This window comes from Neospora caninum, chromosome XI (assembly GCF_000208865.1).
Source record: "Neospora caninum Liverpool complete genome, chromosome XI".
Classification (NCBI taxonomy): domain Eukaryota; phylum Apicomplexa; class Conoidasida; order Eucoccidiorida; family Sarcocystidae; genus Neospora; species Neospora caninum.
The window spans coordinates 3,637,611-3,656,301 of record NC_018397.1 but is presented as its reverse complement, the minus strand read 5'-3'; the positions used below and the strand labels follow the sequence as shown (position 1 = coordinate 3,656,301).

At 54.2% G+C, this 18,691-nt stretch overlaps 1 protein-coding gene across 1 annotated transcript; it reads right to left on the bottom strand.

Moving 5' to 3' along the window:
- Positions 1 to 917: 917 nt before the first annotated feature.
- Positions 918 to 13,797, bottom strand: NCLIV_057320 (hypothetical protein; the record flags this gene model as incomplete). Its single annotated transcript, XM_003885288.1, has 16 exons — positions 918 to 1,016; positions 1,317 to 1,587; positions 1,987 to 2,153; positions 2,869 to 3,073; positions 3,382 to 3,589; positions 4,724 to 4,903; positions 5,484 to 6,199; positions 6,612 to 6,782; positions 7,306 to 7,376; positions 8,210 to 8,506; positions 9,104 to 9,775; positions 10,483 to 10,905; positions 11,725 to 11,847; positions 12,360 to 12,436; positions 12,745 to 12,899; positions 13,670 to 13,797. 16 exons carry the CDS (start codon positions 13,795 to 13,797, stop codon positions 918 to 920), a joined length of 3,963 nt encoding a protein of 1,320 aa, XP_003885337.1.
- Positions 13,798 to 18,691: the final 4,894 nt, after the last annotated feature.

The following is an 18,691-nucleotide window of genomic DNA, read 5'->3' as shown; positions in this document are numbered from 1 at the left end:
ATACGTAGAAAGCCAAGGGGTCGAGTGTACTGGAGAGGGACCGGCCCCGCCGGTCCGATTCTAAGACGTATCGGCGGTTAGAACCACTCTTCTCATTCCACGGTGACAAAGAGCAGGAAGCAGAGTCCAAATATTCACGCCTCGTGGCCACTGGTGCGTTCTGGACGGTTTCTTCATTAAGTCCCCCACGAAAAAATGAACGGCCTTGAACTGAGATGACAGCTGTGGCCAACTTGCACCGGAAAATAGGAGAGTCTCCGCGTGTCCCTGAACACAGCCTCTCCAGCGAGTGACTCAGACGCTCCCTAGACAGATGGCAGTTTCATCACGCGCGCACTACGGGGTGCTTTTTTACGGGAAAGGAGTCAGCGGCGCAACCCATCCGATTTTGCCCCCGAAGACAGTGTATACTCTAACACTGTACCGAATTACCAGAAAGTGTCAGTCTTTTGTCAGTCCTCTCGTGACACTGAATGTCTTGCATGCAGCTTATCACACGCGGCACGACCTGCGGCGGGCATGTTTCGTGCTGAGCAAGAAACCGACCGGCTGCTCGACGCCTCGAAATGGCGGATCTGAGCCTCTCTTGCCATGTTTGCTTCCGCCGTCGGCTGCCACTCCAGCGGCGAGTCAGCTGGTCCCGCCCCCTCCTGGTTTTCCTGCCTGCAAATGGACCAGAGAGCGTTTAGTCGCGAAAGAACCTCTGAGGTTTTGTCCACACGCCGGGTTCCCCTCGTGCGGAACGCAACTCTCCACATCCTTGCACGGCCGCCTGCGCAGCACTGTCTCGAGCGTCGGATGCGTGCCGCCGCCACTGCCTCGCCGATCTTTTTCGTCAAAGACGAGGGAAAGAGCGTCCCGACCGCAGGAACCGGCTGCCGCAGTGTGTGTACACCTGGAATCCGGAAACACACCCGCTACTGGGCGTCCCAAACCAGATAGCGGTTGGCCACCGCTCGCGCCTGAGCGACACCGCCCTGACTCCGCCAGATTGCGATGAGGTTCAGCGCTGCGCACTGAACAGAAACAGAGAGAGAGACCCAAACTCCAAAGAGGAATGGGAATTCGGGGCGAGAGTCGGCTTTCGCTAGGAGTCCGGCTCCACGGAGACGTCGCGGCGCCAGGTAGTAGAAACAGCTGCAGCAACAGCCGCTGGGAGGAGAGACGTACCTCGTTCCCCTCGAATCTCCCTCAAACCGCAAGGCAGGGGCAAAATGTGGCAAAGGAAACGCACTGGGTGTGGTGTTTCCTGGGTCGTCCGAAAGATCGAGAGACTGACGCGTCTTCTTCAGAAAACGTAAAACACACACTCTGACCTTCTGAATCTGCGTTTTGTCGAGTTGGAGTGAAGCATCGCTATTCTCGGCGCCCGATCCTGAGTTCGACACCGCCTCTGTCTGTGACAGACCGCCACTCCCACAAGCATGGCCGCTTCCGCGCTCCTGCGTTGGGGGCGAGAGCCCCAGGGAAACGGGAGAAGAGAGGCCTCCAGCTTCATTCGATGCATCTCTGTGCTTGTCGAGCAGATCAAGACACCGCATGTACAACGGGACTGCCAGGTGCAAGAGATTCACATGGTGGTACGCCCTGCAGAGAGAAGTCAGCAAAATTGAATCGAAAAGCGCATGCGCCTGGCAAAAGCTCGGAAGAGCGCAATGCCATTCATTGTCGTCTCGTCTCCCCTCCGTGACCCTTTTTCGTCTCTTTTCCTTCTTGTCCACACCTGCTCTGGCCGCGCTAGCTGCGCCTCGCCTCACAACCGGCTGTCGCCGCCCAGTCCACCGCTCCCGTGCAACAAGGCAACATGTTCATTTGCCTGATTGGCGTTACTGTGGCGACTCTCCGTGTTCGCAAACGCGGGTCTAGTTCTAACCATTTGCCCTGACACACGGCAAATTTGCGTCCGTAAGAAATACCCACCGCTGAGGCTCGCCCACTCTTCACTCGCAACGCCACGCGCCGTCTCAGGTCCCAAAACATTCGTACCGAGCAAGATTGTACACAGTCTCAGCCACGCGAAGCGTGCGCGACGCACGGCAATCGGATTCAGATTCTCCCGGACAAACGTCTCCACCCCCTTCCGCGGTCTGGCGTCTCAGCTGGCTGTATCGTCCAAGCATGGCGAAGCCTCGGAGCACCATGTCGTGTTTATTCTGAAAGACAGCGGAAAGAGCACATACACGGGTCATCACAGACGTAACTCAGCACACGCCTACACAGTTTTACATTGTATACGTATATATGTGGATATTCGACTAAAAATGCGGGTCGGTGTGTATCACTCACTGACGAAACACAATTCAATGGAAACACCATTTTGCTATATTTTATTATCCACTCACTGGTCGCGTGGTTCACTGTGTCGTTTATACGGTACTCTGTTCGTTCAAAGTCCAGGATACCCAATCCCCCGCAGGAGACGCATTCCTGAGATAGGCGCTGCATGCAGTTGCCGCGAGAGGTCGTGTCAGCGTACCCTATTTTTACGTGGCACTTTGCCTCACGCGTCAGTGTATCTGGACAGGCTAGTCGATTTCTATCCATGCCCATTCGCCGCGAAAGGTGATATCAACAGACAGGAAAGCCGCAAAGCGGGTCTCTTGCGCCGCCGCGTTACATGAAGCAAGGCACTGCAGTCAAACCTAACAAGTGGGCCAAGTAGTCCCCCAAATGCGAACGCGCATGCGTTCTTCAGCCGTGGCCACCCGGTGTCTGTACACGGTTTCTGCCGCGCGTCTTGCGTTTCACTCCTCGAGCTCTTGACTCACAGAGATCCCTCTCACTGGCTGGGAGATGCTTTCTAGACAGCACCGAGACGCATGTAAGACCGGACCCATCCTTTCTTCGCCCTTGGTTTCCCCCCGTTACCTGTATTTTGTTGGATGTCGACAGACAGAGGTATGCGACGGCAAGACAGAGACACGGGAGAGGATCCCACGGCCGCAAGCAATGCGCCCGCGTGTACTCGGCGACCGCGAAACGCCAGCGCGACGACAGCATGCAAAAGTGCCCCACAATGAGCGTCAGGGCGTCGTTATGCGGTCTCTGGAGCAGCTGCCTAATCGTCCAGGATCTGGACAGCAAGAGACAGGGAACAGAGAGAAAGAGAGAGAAACAGTCTCACTCTGGGCTCCGACCCAAACGTCTCTAAAAGACTGCCCAAAACAGCGCAAAACACCCCTCCCCCCGTCGCGAGGAGGCTTAAAACACGGAGGCTTCAGCGCGATGTGAGGCGTTGAAAATCCGATTGTATCGCATGCAGCCACTTGGACCGCCTGGCAGCGAGAACGGAGGGGTGGCGTCGAACCCTCTCAAGGCCCGCTGGCCGATCGGTTTCTTGCCTGTCGCTCTGGAATTTCTGCATGCGCCTTTGAATCTCACCGATTCTCGAGGAAGATGTCTTTCTCTCGTGCCACGGCGAGGGCCTTCGAAACCTGCTGCGCGAACCGCCCCGTGAACAGCAGTCGGCCGTACACCTCCAAAAGCGATTGCCACGTGTCTCCACGCCGTGAGTTGCTTGCGCGCCGCTGGAGGAGGTGCCGAAGCGAGGCCAAAGCTGTTCGGCTCAGCTGTCCCTCGACACTCAGGGCTGCGAGAGAGACAAACCAGAGGAACCCAATGTTGGAGAGAGACGAGCGGAGGGGGGAAAACGCGGCGAGCGAGCCTCACTTCCCATATCGCGGGGCTTTCCAGCACTTGCGTCGCCTTCAAGAGCTTCTCAGACACTGTCTTCTGCGCACAAGCCTCCCCCCACCGTCGCTTTCGCCACGACCCCGCACCGCACGGAGCGCATGCACGACACGGAACAGAGCCTCTTTTAACAGCTTCGTGGCCACAAAAAACGAGAGAGACGGCTGCCTAATGCAAGCGCGTTGTTCGGGTGCTGTCGTGAACACTCTCTGACTCGCGGACGCGCCAAACGCAACGCGGATGCTCAGGAGCCAGGAAGCCGCGTAGACAGGCAGAGCGCGCCTTCCACCTTTCGTTTTGTTCGCGAGAACGTGCACGCAAGCGCAGAGTCCAAGGCGGCCTCGCAGCGAGGCCGCTTCACAAACGCCTCTATTACACCACACCAAAACAGGAACGAGAAACAACGTACATGCATGTATCCATTTCGGCAAACAGAAGCACGCCCGTGCTTCACAAACATATATATATATATATATATATATAGAGAGAGAGAGAGAGAGAGAAAAAAAAAAAAGAGAGAGAGAGAGAGAAAGAGATAGACTGACACGGAGATAGATAGGTGGATGCCTGTCTATCCATGAACGTCGAATAACACCTTCAAAGCTGGTTCTCTCAACGCTCAGAGCGAGGAACACAGATAATGAAGAACAGTCAACTTTCTCTGGTGCTGTTCCACGACACTCTTCCTTACTTGCCTCGCAAGTCACGATTCCAGATTTATCTGCAAATGCACATCTGCGTATCTGTTTATATATATGTATATATGAAGATGTGGATATGCATGCATCCATAAATATATATATATATATATTTCGCGTATTTTTAGATATATTGATGTGTAGAGTTGTCTATCTGTGCGTGTGTTTGTAAATGCAGGCATATATGTGCACCTCTATGTCGAAATGTGTAAACGTAATGCATATGCATATCAATCCGTATTGACAGATGCATCGATTATTTGGTAGATTTAAGTTGTGTACGTGGGGATCGAGGACGAGGCGAGAGGAAGTGTCTGGAATCTGAGGAAACGTACTGATGGAGAGAATTTCGAGTTCTTCTTTGATTTCGCGTTTCTGCGCGTCGTTTCCGTCCGGGCGCTTTTGGCGCCAGTTGCCGAGGATAGACTCGAGAAGCGAAACCGCCTCTTCGTGGCGGCGCTGTCTTCGCAAGAGCTCCACGCCGCTGCAGAGAAAGCTAAAGTAGCCCTTCAGACCTGTCGCACATAGACGGGAAAGGCTCCAAGGAAGACGATGAAAACCCGGCGTCTCATCGCCTCAGACTTCCTTTTATCTGTGGAAAACCGCCATCTCACATCCGTACCTGCTACACATACAGATTTACTTCATATACATAAACCTATACCTATGCACATGCCTGCACGGCCATGTGGTGGGTTGACAAGCTTCGAGAGAGTGTCCATTGCGTTATGCAGGCGAAAGAGGAAATCGCAGCACAACATCTGCAGCACACATGCCAATATATTGAAGGACATATGCATATGTCACCAATAAAATACATACCTTTACATATGCAAATACATAGATATATATGCATATGTGCATATATATATCTATTTATGCATACACATATAGCCGAGACCGTCTGTAGAGTCCTTTGTCATTGGCGTGTGCGGCCGTCGCTTGTTTCTTGCTTGATCTTCACGCCTTTTCTCACAAATGCCGACGCACGGTCCGCGAGGTGAACACGAGACACCCTCAAGCCTGTTACCTCGGAATGCACAGATCTCGTTTTCGCTTTCGTTCTCGCGAGTTACTGGCAAATGTGTGTCTCACCGACAAAGTCTTCGATGGATCTCAACCCCAAGTGTTGTTTGATTTTGTAGTGTTGAAGAGCCTTGTTGGGGTCTTTCACTTTCGCACTGCCTGCACCAGGCGCTGCGCCTTTCTTGCTCATGTTCAGCAGCGAGAGAGATTCGCCAGACTCCTCTCGGGCTTCGCCCTCTGCGTCGCCGGGATGTGCGCCTCTGCTCACCGGCTTCGCCTTCCCAGCTCCTTGGGCGAGGCCGCGGGGCAGAGAAGGAGCGAAGAATCGCTCAGCGTCCGGGTCTTGCGCCAATGCGACGCGCGTGCGACACGCCTGCCGCAGGACTCTGCACGTGTCCAGCTCGCACTCTTGGACAAGCGCGAGAAAGCGATTTGCGACGGAACGCGCCGCGGCTTCCGCGAACGAGGGAGACGTCCCGCGGCTCGCAGTCGTGGCGGCGGGATCCGACGTGGAAGGGTCGTGGGCGAGCGAAGCAGGCGGATCGACAGGAGGGAAACGCGGCACGTGCACATCCACTGGAACGCGACTGGACGACCGACAGGTTTCATGCAAAGACTCAAACGGATCCGATACAGAAGAGGAAGAAGAGGAAGAAGAGCAAGAAGCGGAAGGCGAAGAGACAGCCGAGGAGCGCGCTGAGAGTTGAGCTGGACGAGAAAGAAGAGTGTCGAGTTGACCCTGGAGATCGAATAAGTCGCGCTCGCGATCGGCATTGCTCCAGGCTCTGCATGGAGAAGAGGACAGGGAAACGAGGCGCTTTGATGAAAGCACAGAAGGACAACCTTCTGTTTTTCAAAGGGAAAGTGCCAGGGACGTCGCCGACTGCAGAACACAGGCACTGAAAAAGCTGGAAATGAACACGGATTCGGAAACGCCCACGCGTGCCAGACAAGCGAGCCGTCGCTCCTCTTCTCTCTACGGCTGGAGTCCTCGCATCGAAGAACTGCTCCCAAACTGCATGCGTGGACGCGCCTGTAGAAAAAACAAACGGCGGCTTTTCCCCAGACCCACACAGTCAGTCAAGCTCTTTTTATGCCCCGGCACGTCAGGAGGTCGCGCTGCTCGTCTGTCTGCGTGTATTATTGGCGCATGCAAACGTGAGACCGTGTAAAAACCGTTTTTCGTGCGAACTGGACCTCGGCAACTTGTCGCGCTCTCGAAGATGCTTATAGGAAATCGTGAGGAGGGTGTAGTCGGCCTCGAGGTCTTGGCCGAGCTGCTTCAGAACGTCGCAGAGAAGCAGTCGAACTTCCGCGTCTCTGACGCCGGCAGTCTGGTGGCGTCGCGCCTCACTCTGGGAAAGCCACCTGGCAGAGAGGGCGAAAGGAAAAGCGAAAAGAGAAGAAAAGCCAGAGTCCGAGAAACGCGGAAAAAGGCTGGGGGACGCGGGGCGAGACAGGCAGCTCTGGAGCAGGGAAGGGAAGGAGACGGAAACAACAAACGGCGCGCACAGAGGAGCTGAGAGGGAAAACGACGGCGAGAAAGGACAGAAAGGACGCATAGCTTGCGCAAGCGGAACGCTGACGCCGCGCGGCTTCTGAGAGAAGGGACGGAACTAAATTTCTTTAACGACCTCTCGGCAAAACATGGCTAAATCTGAATCAAACGTGCAAGGTTTTGGTTCCCAGCTTTGACAAAAGACGCACGTTTGGTCGGGCAAACGGCGACAAGCTCTTCACGAACCAGACTGTCTTTGCTGATGTGAATGAAGCGTCTAAGATTCCGGGGCAGTGCAAAGCCCTAGAGCCTTGTACACACCGGCAGAACAGGGCTGACTGGAGACTGTCGGTTTCTCAACCGCAGCAGAGAACGCTGGGTGTCTCCTTTTACCTCTGCAGAAAATCGGCAGCTCCTCTCAAGTCCCCCGACTTCACTAAACAGTTTGCCGTCTTTAACGCGACCTGCCGACAGAGAGAACGAAAATCGGAGAGTCAGACAAGAAACAAAAACAAACATGCTTCAAAACACTTTCACATCTATCTGTATATGTGGACACAGAGAGCGGTGTCGATGGTACTCGATAGAAAGCGATATATATATATATATATATATGTAGAAGTAGATACGAATCGATAGGCAGATAGAGAGATGCACATATATCTAGACAGATAGGTAAGTAGACTACTGTTTTTAAACATGTATAGGCGGCACTACTCCTCACGCATCTTCGAAAGTTTCATCTACCCGTGATTGAAAGTGTGGAGGGACTCACAGGCGGACGCTTTTCGTGCAGATCCCCACTGGAAAAACGCCCTTGAGATATCTCACGTGCACCGCATCCTTTCATGTCTTATCTATCCATGTGAATGTATAAACGGAAGCATGCAACAACTTGACTGAGATGAAACCCCATCACACCAAACGCTATCGTAGCCGTTTTACATAGATCTATCTGTATCTATCACCGTTTGTCCGTGTTTATATTTTGTGAAGTGCACTTCGATTTCGAAGAGGCTACGCGCACGTGGCGCCTCGGCTTCCGCGAGAGGATTCACGTTGTCTTCGTTGTGTTACTTCCCCGGCGCACCCTGGAACCCGATCTAGCACTATTCCCCTTACTGGACTAAACAGAACATGCGCAGCATGAGAGCACTTCGAGCCGGTCCCAAACTGGTTTTTTCCAGAAAACCACGCGGGGAGTAACATTTCTGCATGCGGCCACAGTCCCCTTCCCGAGAACAGCCGTCTCCTCTTCGCCGGCTGTCCACTCCAAAAACCCTGGCGCGGGGCTCACCGTTGTGTCTGTGACAACCTCTGGGAGATTCGCTACCGCCTGGTAAAGATGCAGCGCACGCCTGTACTCAGATGCATGCGCCCACGCATCCGCTAGAGTAAGGAAAAGGTCCACGTACTCGCCATTCACAGCTGTCTCTCCTTCGTCTCCTGGTGTCTCGCGACTGCCCCCATCGTTGGTCTCTAAACTCGAGAGAGGCATGGAAGAGCCAGAGGATGAAGAAGAGGAAGGATGGCGTTTTGGAGGAATGGCGGCAGCACGCAGCATTTTTTCTGCGACATTGGCGGAGTGGCTGGTCTGAACAGAAAAGTGGAAACGCGAAGACACAGACTTCTCCAGATCGAAATTCACCTGGAGGTTTGAACGATTGCATCCCGCGCGTGAGCTCAAGGCTTCCCCTCTCCTGGAAGGCTGCGCGTTCCGCTCCGACAAGTGCACCCGGTGTAGTCGAAAAAGAAAGATGTGTCTGAAAACTGCTTTCCTGTGCAAGTCATCGACCGATGCATCTGCCTGTTCCTGGTGCTTTCTGCCTGGTTTCTCAGTTTCTGTTTCCTCCGCGCGCACCTTCCTACACGGGGAATTCGCCTCTGCGTTGCCTTCCGACCCCCCGTGTCTCGACAGTCCTCCAGCCCGCTCAGCCTTCTCCCTCGAACCTGTCGGTTGCAGGTTCCCCGCTTCCAGTCTAGGACGGCAGGAGTACTAACAGCCATGGGTTTGTCGGATAAGGTTCCTTTACACCACCGCATAAATTTGGTCAGAAACCACCAACGAAATAAAGTCGCTTATGGCTAGCTCGGGCGATTCGGCGCCTCTCTGCGCGTCTGCGTAGACGTGTCCAGAGCTCGCACACTCGGCCTCCCTCCCCGGGGGGTTCTTCTCGACCTCTCATCTCACCTCGCCGACAAAGAGCTCTGCTGCTGCGCGTTTGACGAGCAAATCGATCGGCAGTTGCGACGCGATCCATCCGCGAGTAACGAAGCGGAGAAGCAGGAAACACCGCTGATATTCGTGCAGGTGTCGATACACCTCCGCCAGAAGGTTCACGCAGTCCAGCTGAAGCGGATTGAGACTCATGCGACCTTCCCAAGCGGCAGTGAGCCCCGAGCCGCTTTCTTCGCCCGAGTCCGCGCCGCCCTCAGACTCGCCTGAAGCGTTGGATGCTGTCTTTGGTGAATCGTGAATCTCCGCTCCGCAGCGCCCCTCGGCCACAGCCGTGCGCGCTGTGTCGTCTTCCCGAGCTCCTTCCTCAACCAACTGCTCAGACGAGAAAGAAGACTTCCGAGCCTCGCTGGAAGAAGAGGAAGACGAGAAAGAAGAAGACGAGAAAGAAGAAGACGAGAAAGAAGAAGACGAGGAAGAAGAAGGCGGCCGAGGAGTTTGCCTGGTTATTTCTTCCTTCAATTGCCGAGGAAGGAGAGGAAGAACTGCTGCCTCAAGAACCTGCCGCGCCTCCACGACTCGGCGCAGGCGGAACAGGCTTCTCGCAGTTTCCCGCGAGAGAAGGAAATCCGCAGGACGGAAAGACAGCAGAGTGTAAAGAAGAGAGACAGCTCGATGGTGGTCCCCCTGACACAATCGAAAAAGCGGGTGCATGTGAAAAACAGAGTGCAAAAGCTTCTTCTCAAGTGTTCAGGAATGAAAACGTCAACGAACCACACATGCACGCAGCCTGCATGAACAACGATCTCGGTGTCGAAATACTTGCAGATACATCTATCTTCTTATCTACACCCACCTGCACATATACATGCATATACAGTGGGTCTGTGTGCGGTTTTTTATGGGAGTATCGATGCTGGTCTGTAACGAGAGATTGTGTCTGTTTTTTCTGAGACTTGCGAAATCGGCAGCCTCCGACTGAAGCCGTGTACGCGCACATGCACAGCTCCCTTGTTGGGACACAAAAGATCGAAGACGCAGCACAGAAACGCGAACAAGGCTGTTGCTCCCAGGTCACGGGTCTACGATCGAAAGCTCGGCGCGGGCAGCATCTGGTACAAGACGCTTCTCTCTGCCTGCTGATTCCACTGATTTCTCGTTTCCTTTTCTACACCTTTGATTTTTCTCGTCCTTGTTGTTCCATTGATATGTCTCTCTCTTCCGTCACGTTTTTGTTCGTTGACTTCCCTCTTCCTTTGCGTTCCACGGATTGCTGGGGGTGAACTAATCACGTTTTATAAATGCAATCCGTGAACGTTCTTTTGATTCCATGAACGGAGTTACATCTTAGAGAATCTTCGCTGGGATTCTCGGCTTTCCGATCGGAGGCGTACCATCTGTTGGTGGCAAGTGGCTAGGGAGAAGGCGACCTCTTCCTCCATAGTCGCGGGTTTTTCTTTCCCCTTTTTCGTGCTCTCTCGCTTTCGCTCCACGTCGCTGTCGTCCTCGCCGGATTCTTCTGTCTCGCCCCCCGACTGTTCGTCGGGGCCCGGGTGCTCGTCCCCCGCCTCGATCGGCAGTAGGTGCACGCCGGGCTGAAAGCCGGCACTGCATGCGGCGGAGAGGCGCGCGTTGCGCGCATTCCGCAGACACCTCCGAAAGCAGTAGACCGCCTGCGGGAGATTCCCCAGCTGCAGAGACATGCTGCCAATGTGTCGCCACAGCTCGGGGTCTCCTGGGACCACCAGATGTGCGGCGAGGAGATAAAAGTCAACAGCGCGACGCTTGTCGCCATACGCTTCCTCGTAGATCAGGCCCTAAGCGAAAAACGGGGGAAGCGAAGGAGCGAACAGCTCGCATGGAAGAAAACGGAGAAACAGGCAGCTCACGACAGTGTCGACAGGAGAGAACGAGAGGTGAACAGCCAGGCGGAGGCATACGCAGGACATGTATACGTATAGAGAGATCGAGAGAAAAACAGAGACAGGAAGCGAGAGACAGAGACAAAGGAAGCGGGAGAAGGACGGAGAGAACAGATAAGCACATCTATACATAGCCACAGAGAGTGGAGGAGACACCGCAGTCGTTGATCTCCCTTTGCACGCAATAGACGGATTCTGAAAAGGCGAAACCGAATTCTGTGCCAGTCTCAGCGAGAAGACGCGTTCTGGGAAAACGCGCTGTAGCGGCATCTGGCTACTTCTTCGCTCTTCGTCCTCTCGTTGATGCCACAGAGACGTCGATGCGCTTGTCCTTTTCTATCGCAGTTTGCGGCAAAGCGGGTTTTCGTCTCCTCTCTCGTCAGTCGTTTTTTCGCCTGCTGCCTGACTGTCTTTCCGGCCGCTTTCTTCTCTTCTGCTTCCTAACTCTCTCGTGTGTCCGTTTCGTCTCGTTCCAGCTGTCTGATTGTTTCCAGGCTCTCTTCGCCTCGCTGCGTTTTCCCCTCTGCGGTCCCTCAACGCCCTGAATTTTCCTCAGCCTTTCCCGCAAACGCCGTCGCTCTATGCTCCGCCGATGGCCTTGTTCTTCTCTTGACACTGTAGCAGGTACACCGGCGTTTCTCGCGCGTTTTTGCCTTTCCTCTGCATGCTCCCCTTTTCGTCTCGGACTGTTTCTTCGTGGTTAACTTCTCCCACCAGCAGATGAAAGGGGTCATGAAGGCCGGGAGCCTGTCGCACAATGTCCTCGAGAATTTGAACGGCTCTGTCGAACTCGCCACTTAAGTAGGCATCCGTCGCCTCGCCCATCAGCTTTTTTAGCTGGCGAAAAAAAAGTCACAGCACACACGCACCAGGGGGTCTGGCGGCCTCTAGATACCGGGGACTTCAGAGACAAGGAACCCGCCTGTTCAGACACCTAGAGTGAGAGAAAATCGGGCGCATGCACGCCGGCTCTAATCTCCAAAGGACAGAGACACAAGGAACGGAAGCGAGGCGATGCGGTGGCATGGGAGAAAATCCCCCGGGCGGGTTCTTGCTTTTAACACAAAAGACAAAAGAGCGAATAAGGGAAAGAGACAGAGAGAGAAAGAGAGATCAAGATAAAGAACGAGAGGGAGAAGAGGGAAACGGAGCGACAAGGAGCGAGCGAACACCGGACACAGAGGCAGCGAACCACAGACAGAGACAGAGAGCGACAGAGAATGAAAGCGGGCAAGAGGCACACGCGGCAGCGTCTCCCGCTCCCTCGGGTTTTTGGAGGAAGAGAGACGACAGACGGGGGAACGACAAGAGGGGAGAGCGTAGAAAGAAGAGTGTTTTTGAAAGCTCACCGCAGGCGGCATCTCGCTGGGGGTTGCAGCGGTTTTCTTTCGTCGACGCTTCCTCTGCGATTTGACTCCGCTGAAAGCTGGAAGCAAGAGAGAAACGGCAGCGGCCGATCGTTGAACTCCACCACAGACGGGAGAAAGGAGACAGAAAGAGGCAACCGCCTCCAGAGAAACAAGACGAAACGACCCAAGCAGGAAGCCCGAGAGAAGCAGTCCCCGACGAGAGAACCCAGAGCGCTCAAAAACAAAACAGAAGCCACACAGAGAGAGAAGACGCGAAAGATGAAGACGAGGTGAGAGCTGGGCAAGATGCGGGATGCAAAGCGAAACGCGTCCTCTTGCGCGCCAGCGCAGAACGATGAAAACGCAAGGGGTAGCTTCCTCCTACGTTCTGCGCGTTTTCGCTTTCTTCTGTTCTTTTTCCGTCTGCCGCCGGGGCCGGGCGTCCCTCTCGCGTTGTCGTCTTCACTCTCGTCGTCTCGCATGAAATAATCCTCCATCTCGCTCTCTGCAATCGAACTTTCGGACCGCAGCTCGTCGGTGCTGAGCCAACCACACAACGGTTCTCACAAATGGATTCGTATTACATCAAACGGCTGTGGCGGCACATGCCTCTGTGGTTCCGCTGGACTTCAGCCCCTTCTGCGAATGCCCATACACCTGCTCGTCTCTTTCTCTCCACGCCACTGCCTCTCCAGTTCTCCATCCTCTCCGCGTGACCACAAAAACGTGCGCCTCTGCCTCCGTAAAAAAGAATCTACACGGACAGAAACGGATTCAGCAGACAGAAGATCTCCGCAAACACATGCATGCAGGCATCCATGTTCGGGGACACACGCGCCTTTCACCCGAGAACGGCGTCGCTCTTTCTGTGGGCGACGATTACGCAGTCTGGTCCTTTCCAACGGCCTCTCTCTGCCTCTGGTGTGCTCACTGGGTGCTCTTTAACGCTACCCCAATTTTCCAGTGTCACTCAACGAGCATGCACGCATCGACACAGAGAGCGGCAGATCCAAAGTAAAAATTCAGTTCCGAACAGGGTTGTCTACTTTTTCAAAGAGGCGGAAGCAATCGAGATTTGTGGTTCTCCCTCCTCCTTACCGTTCTGCAGAAACGCATATATCTGCAATTCCACACGTCCACATCTCCATATAACACCTATATGTATATATGTATATAAAGATATATGAATAGAGAGGGGGGTATGTATATAAAGATATATGAATAGAGAGGGGGAACCCGTAGTATTTGTCTGTTTTTTATGGAGATGGAGCGTAACAGAGTCACCTGATCTTTTGTTTTCAAGAGCTTACTCTTCTTCTTGGAGCCAGTCAGAGTCGTTGTCGTCCTCGGGTTCCGAGGTGACAGCGCCGCCAAAAGGATCATCTTCGTCGAGATTCATTTCGTCAGTCCCTTTGTCTTCCCCTGGAGCTTCGGCCATTCCCCGAAATCCCGCGCTCCCTCGCAGTCCCTCATTACCTTTTCGGTTTGTGTTCGGCGGTCTTTGTCGTCCCTCCCTGCCGCCTTCCTCTTCCTCCTCTTCCTCCTCTGCATCTGATTCGTCTTCCCCCTCTGCGCAGCTCGCCATCTCTTCCTCTGGATCTTTCTCTGCGGTGCGAAGACACCTCAGCCGCCCGCCTTCTCCCCGTTTTCTTCTGCATGCGTTGGCGCGTGGGGGCGAAGCCCCGGCACTCGGGCGGTCCATCTTCTTCTTGATCCAGAGGGAGTGAAGAACATTTACAGACCGCAGACGGAAAAGAAAAAAGACCGAGAAGAGCAGAACGGGAGGGGAGGAGAGAGAGAGGAGAAGTAGGTGACGACGAACCGGAAGGTTGAATCGCGGGACCCGCGAAGACACATCCCCCGTAGGAGACAGGAATCCCAGACCCGAGATAGGAAAAAGAAAGTGACCAGACGAGGAAGAAGCAAACGCAGCAGACAGTGAAGAGAAGGTGCTAGAATGAAGGCAGCAGAGGAGAACAGGAATCCCGAAGAGGCGAGGGCGGAGATGAACGCGAGACAGGAAGAAGCAGGGGGACGAGAAGAAGATGGAGAAGAGGAAGATGAAGAAGACGGGAAAGGAAGGGGAACCCTGTGGAGAACGAGAGAAGAAACCTAAGGATACGTTTATGCTCTACAAAATTCGATTTTGCGACTCTAAATTGGTGGATTTGCCGGAGGAGACGCCTAAAGCCTGTTTTACGCGAGGCTTCCATGAATCGAAGCATGCCGCAGCGCCAAAGACGCTACAGATGAGCGCAAGTTTTGCTTGGGAGAAAACGCAAATAGGAAGCCGGTGACGCAAAGAAGCAAGGACACGGCTGGAGCTTGTCACCTGAAAAATTGTCAACGCGGCTACCGACCATCGCGTTTTTCCCCTCCCGCCGCGTTTCGACGCGGGGCCCCAGGAAACGCTGCCAAAAACGAAGGGAATCGACCGAGAAAATCCATTCCTTCTGACGTCTTTTTCCTCTCATTCGAGTCTCATGCGTTTGTGAAGTTTTTTTTTAGGTGTATGTACACCCGGACCCGCCTGCCGGTTTGACGCACTGCGTTTTCGCACGCTGGCGTTTTCTCGCGCCTCGCTCGAGTTTGAGTGCCGCGAAGACCAGCAGCTCGACAGGGGATAGGTCGATGGACTTCTCTAGCTTTTACACATACGCCATCACGGCGTTCACGCAACGCTGATATTTCAGCATATCCTTCTCCTCTCTCGCTGTCTCCTTCCTCTGAGTGTCTCTTTGACGCGACTGCTCTTCGTCGGCTGCCCGACTCTTTGCCGACGAAGAACAGGTGTTTCTGCAACCTGGCTGTCTCTCGAGCGTCCCTGTCTCCTACCCATCTCTGGTTCGCCGTACGAGGCGCACATCTGCTTACATACATTTGCACAGATGTGTGGATCTAGGAGACGATTTGCTACAGTTCGCACTGCCTATTCTCGTTTCCTGTAGTATGTCCTGTTTCTGCCTGAAAAGGCTGCACACCACGACAGAAGCACGCAGCTGGATCTCGGGCCGAGACCCACAGAGGCTGGTTGACATACCAGGTGTCGCAGGAGACCATTTCTCTGTTCCCTATCCTGAGGGTTTTGGAGAAAGGATGTAGGGAACGTGGGAGAGAAATGAGAGCACAGGCACTATAAACGGGAGAACTCAGTTTGGCAGGGGGTCTCTCACGCGCGTGCGATCTCGATTGAGTGCCGTCCAGCTCTCAAGGATTTGTGCAGGACACGCGGAACCGAGGAACCCAGCCGCAGCCTGCGCGCTGGGGCTGTGGCCCATTCCCTCTCCCTTTCCTCCACCTGAGCGAGGAACTGGAACTTCGAATCTCATCAATTTCGGTCAATAGTGTCCATATTTAGAATCCTACCTAAAAGTCCACTTCTCTTCCCCCGCCGGAGCAGCCCAACTTCGCCGGCACGCGCTGCAAACTGGAGAGCGCCTCGCGACTCTGTGGTGTACATACACCTCACCTCACGGTCTCGAGAACGGCAGTTGCGGTTTTCGACGTCATTAAATTGTTCGATTTCTTTGCCGGAAACTCCCGTGTTTGTGTGTCTCTGTCAGTCCTGCTCCCTGAAACGAATCTCGCGAGAAACATTTTTAGCCGCCCTGATTCCGAGTACAGGAGGAATCCTCGAGGCAGCTGTCTCGGCTGCCGCGGTCCAACACTCGCAGCCGTGCCTCTTTCCCCCGTTTCCCCCCTCGCGCAGATTTCCACGTCTCGCTCAAACACGAGGGCGCTTTCCTGACTGTTTCGCGCGGCATTTCTCTGCTCTCTAATTTGTCAGACTGTTTCCTCCGTTTCTGCTTGCCTCTCAGCAGTCCGTTTCGGGTTCTCTCTCAGCCCTCGTCGTCGGGTGGGCTCCTCTCTGTGCGGCGTACACATCCAGAGGCAGCGTGTAGGGTGTTGAACAATTCCAGTTTATCAAACGCCTGCCGCTTTTAGATGACGGTGTCAAGAACCGCTGTGCGTTTCCCGCGCTGATCGGAGAGAGTCTAGACTGGAATCGGGCTCTTTTTTAAAGATTTTTGCCGCCGAACAGTGAGAGGTCGCCGCTTTCCTCGCCGAAATCTCCACGAGCCCAGTTATCTCCTCGCTCCCCGTTTTCTGCAACGGGGGCCGGCGAGAGTGGAGGGTGCGAACTCCCGGTTCTCTGCTGTCTCTGGGACTCTCCGCGATCAGCGGGAAAAGCGTGTGAAGGAAACCGTCTGTGCAGTGTCCCGCGCGAAACAGGCAAGTTGGCGGTGGCTACGCGGTTTTTCGACGGAAGTCCCAGACGAAGAGCAGCCGCTTCTCCCGATCGAGCCTCTCTGGCAGGTGTTGCCTGGCACAACGCCGATTTTCTGCGATTGCAGCTGGTCTCGTCTGGGGAGCCAGGGGCGGGAAGATTCACATCTTGTGGTCCTTCAAAACCCATGAAGACGCATCTCTTGTCGCTCGCCTCTTCTGTTCTTCGTGCGCTCTGTTCTTCCCGTAGCAGCCGCGCGTGGGTGTTCCGCGAACCTTAGCAGATGAGGAAAAAACAGCCGCGGCCTTCTTTTGCGTTAGATCACAGCCTCTCGCTCTAGAGTGGATCTGACATGGAAACTGCTCCGCAAAAAGGAGAGGAAAGCCGCCGACAACCACTCCGTCCGGGGCTTTTCCCAGCAGTCTGTCGACTGGTGTTTGTGCCGCTCTGTGCTAACGTTAGCAAACATGTCGGTCCTCCGTGGCGCATGATCGGCGGCTGCCTGGCCGGCTGCTTTTCTGCAGGCACGTGGGGGCAACCTGTCTTTTTGTCCAGAAGTCGGGGTAGACTACGCCAGTGATTTTAGGTCTTTTTTCGCCGTTTTCCTCTTCCCAACCCCGCCGATTCCTCACCCCGACCTAGACTCGCGCGCGCAGGGGTGTGATCTGGCTTCGGTTGAAATCCACGTGGAAATCAGACCGGGGAATGCCGGTAAATCGGACGCGAAAAAGAAACAAGACTCACATTGGCGTGTCGCGCGGCGTCTTTTTTCCCTCTTTTCCAGTGTCACTTGACCTAGCCGAGTCGCGGAGATACAGGACAGCTCCCCTTCTCCCGCGTCCTTCAAACATCGCGGCCCCCTCTCGACGCGTTTTGCGTCTTTCTCGCGTCTTTTGCCTCGCCTAAGATTTCTCTTTCTTAGATTCCCAAAGAAAACAACCGTTCCTCTCTGCTGTGCATCGTGCGCAGATCGCCAAGCCGCGATCTCCTGCACCCTCACCTCTTCAACTTGTGCTCGTGCTGATAGATTTATCTGTTGCGTCAACAACGCCGCAGGAATCAATCGAGTGATCTAACTGACAGATCTGCGTACCTACATTTGGATCCGTGTCGATATCTCAATCCACGTTTCTGTCTGCCTTTTTCGTCTCCAGCTATGGTCATCTAGAGATAGCATTCGCGTTCCAACGCTTGTGGACGGACAGCTGCGGGCTTTTCTGACGTCGAAGCTGACCCTAGTCGAGAGCCCTCCATATGTTACAAATCTTGACGCAAACTCCAAAACAGGTCTTCCAGCATTTTTAAATCTATATGCAGCCGTAGTTAAATGTATCTCAACCATATATAGGTACATACGTTTATGTTTATATATACGTTATCTACATACATATATTTATGATCGTACACATACTGAAAGGAATCTGTATCCGTTCGTGACTGCGTACAGGCAGGTTTCTATGCATCGTTTGCTTTTTGGCGCCTTCGGCTCTTTTTCGTGTAGAGTGTACAGCGAGGAGGCTACCGCCGTTCGGAGGCTTCTGTGTGCCGAATTTTCTCTGGAGAAAGAGACGCGGGATATCGTGCGTTTCTTGCCTTTCAATCGAAAGGGAATGTAAACCTTTTCTGGGAGGGAGAGGCCTGCGCTCTCGACCGCCGTGGCCGCGGTGTCTCTTCTCGCCCGCGTACGATCAGTAGCTCGTGTCTCTCGAGTTCCCCGCTTTCGATTCAGGTGAATTCGCTTTCGAGCATTCGAGAGGTTTATTCTTGTCAAAAGTAACGCCTTCCTCTGTTGACTCCTTTTGTCCGGTGTTTTGCCACGGGGCTTTTGCCTCCCTTGGCTCTGTACTGAGTGTCCCCCACGACCGCGCGTGGACGACTCAAAGTGCTTCCTTCGTCTCTGGGTGATCCCGGCCCTCGTCCTCGAGTGTCTGTCTGTGAAGGAATCTGCCAAGGCGCGACTGGCGATCCGCTCGTCTCTGTGCCTTCTGCGGCCTGTCTTTTTGCTTCGTCTTCTCGTGGCTGTCGGCTTCTCGCTTCGTCCTGGTCTTCAGTGTGAAGGCTAGGATGTCTGGAACGGGTGTTGCTTCCAAACTCTGAAACCGTG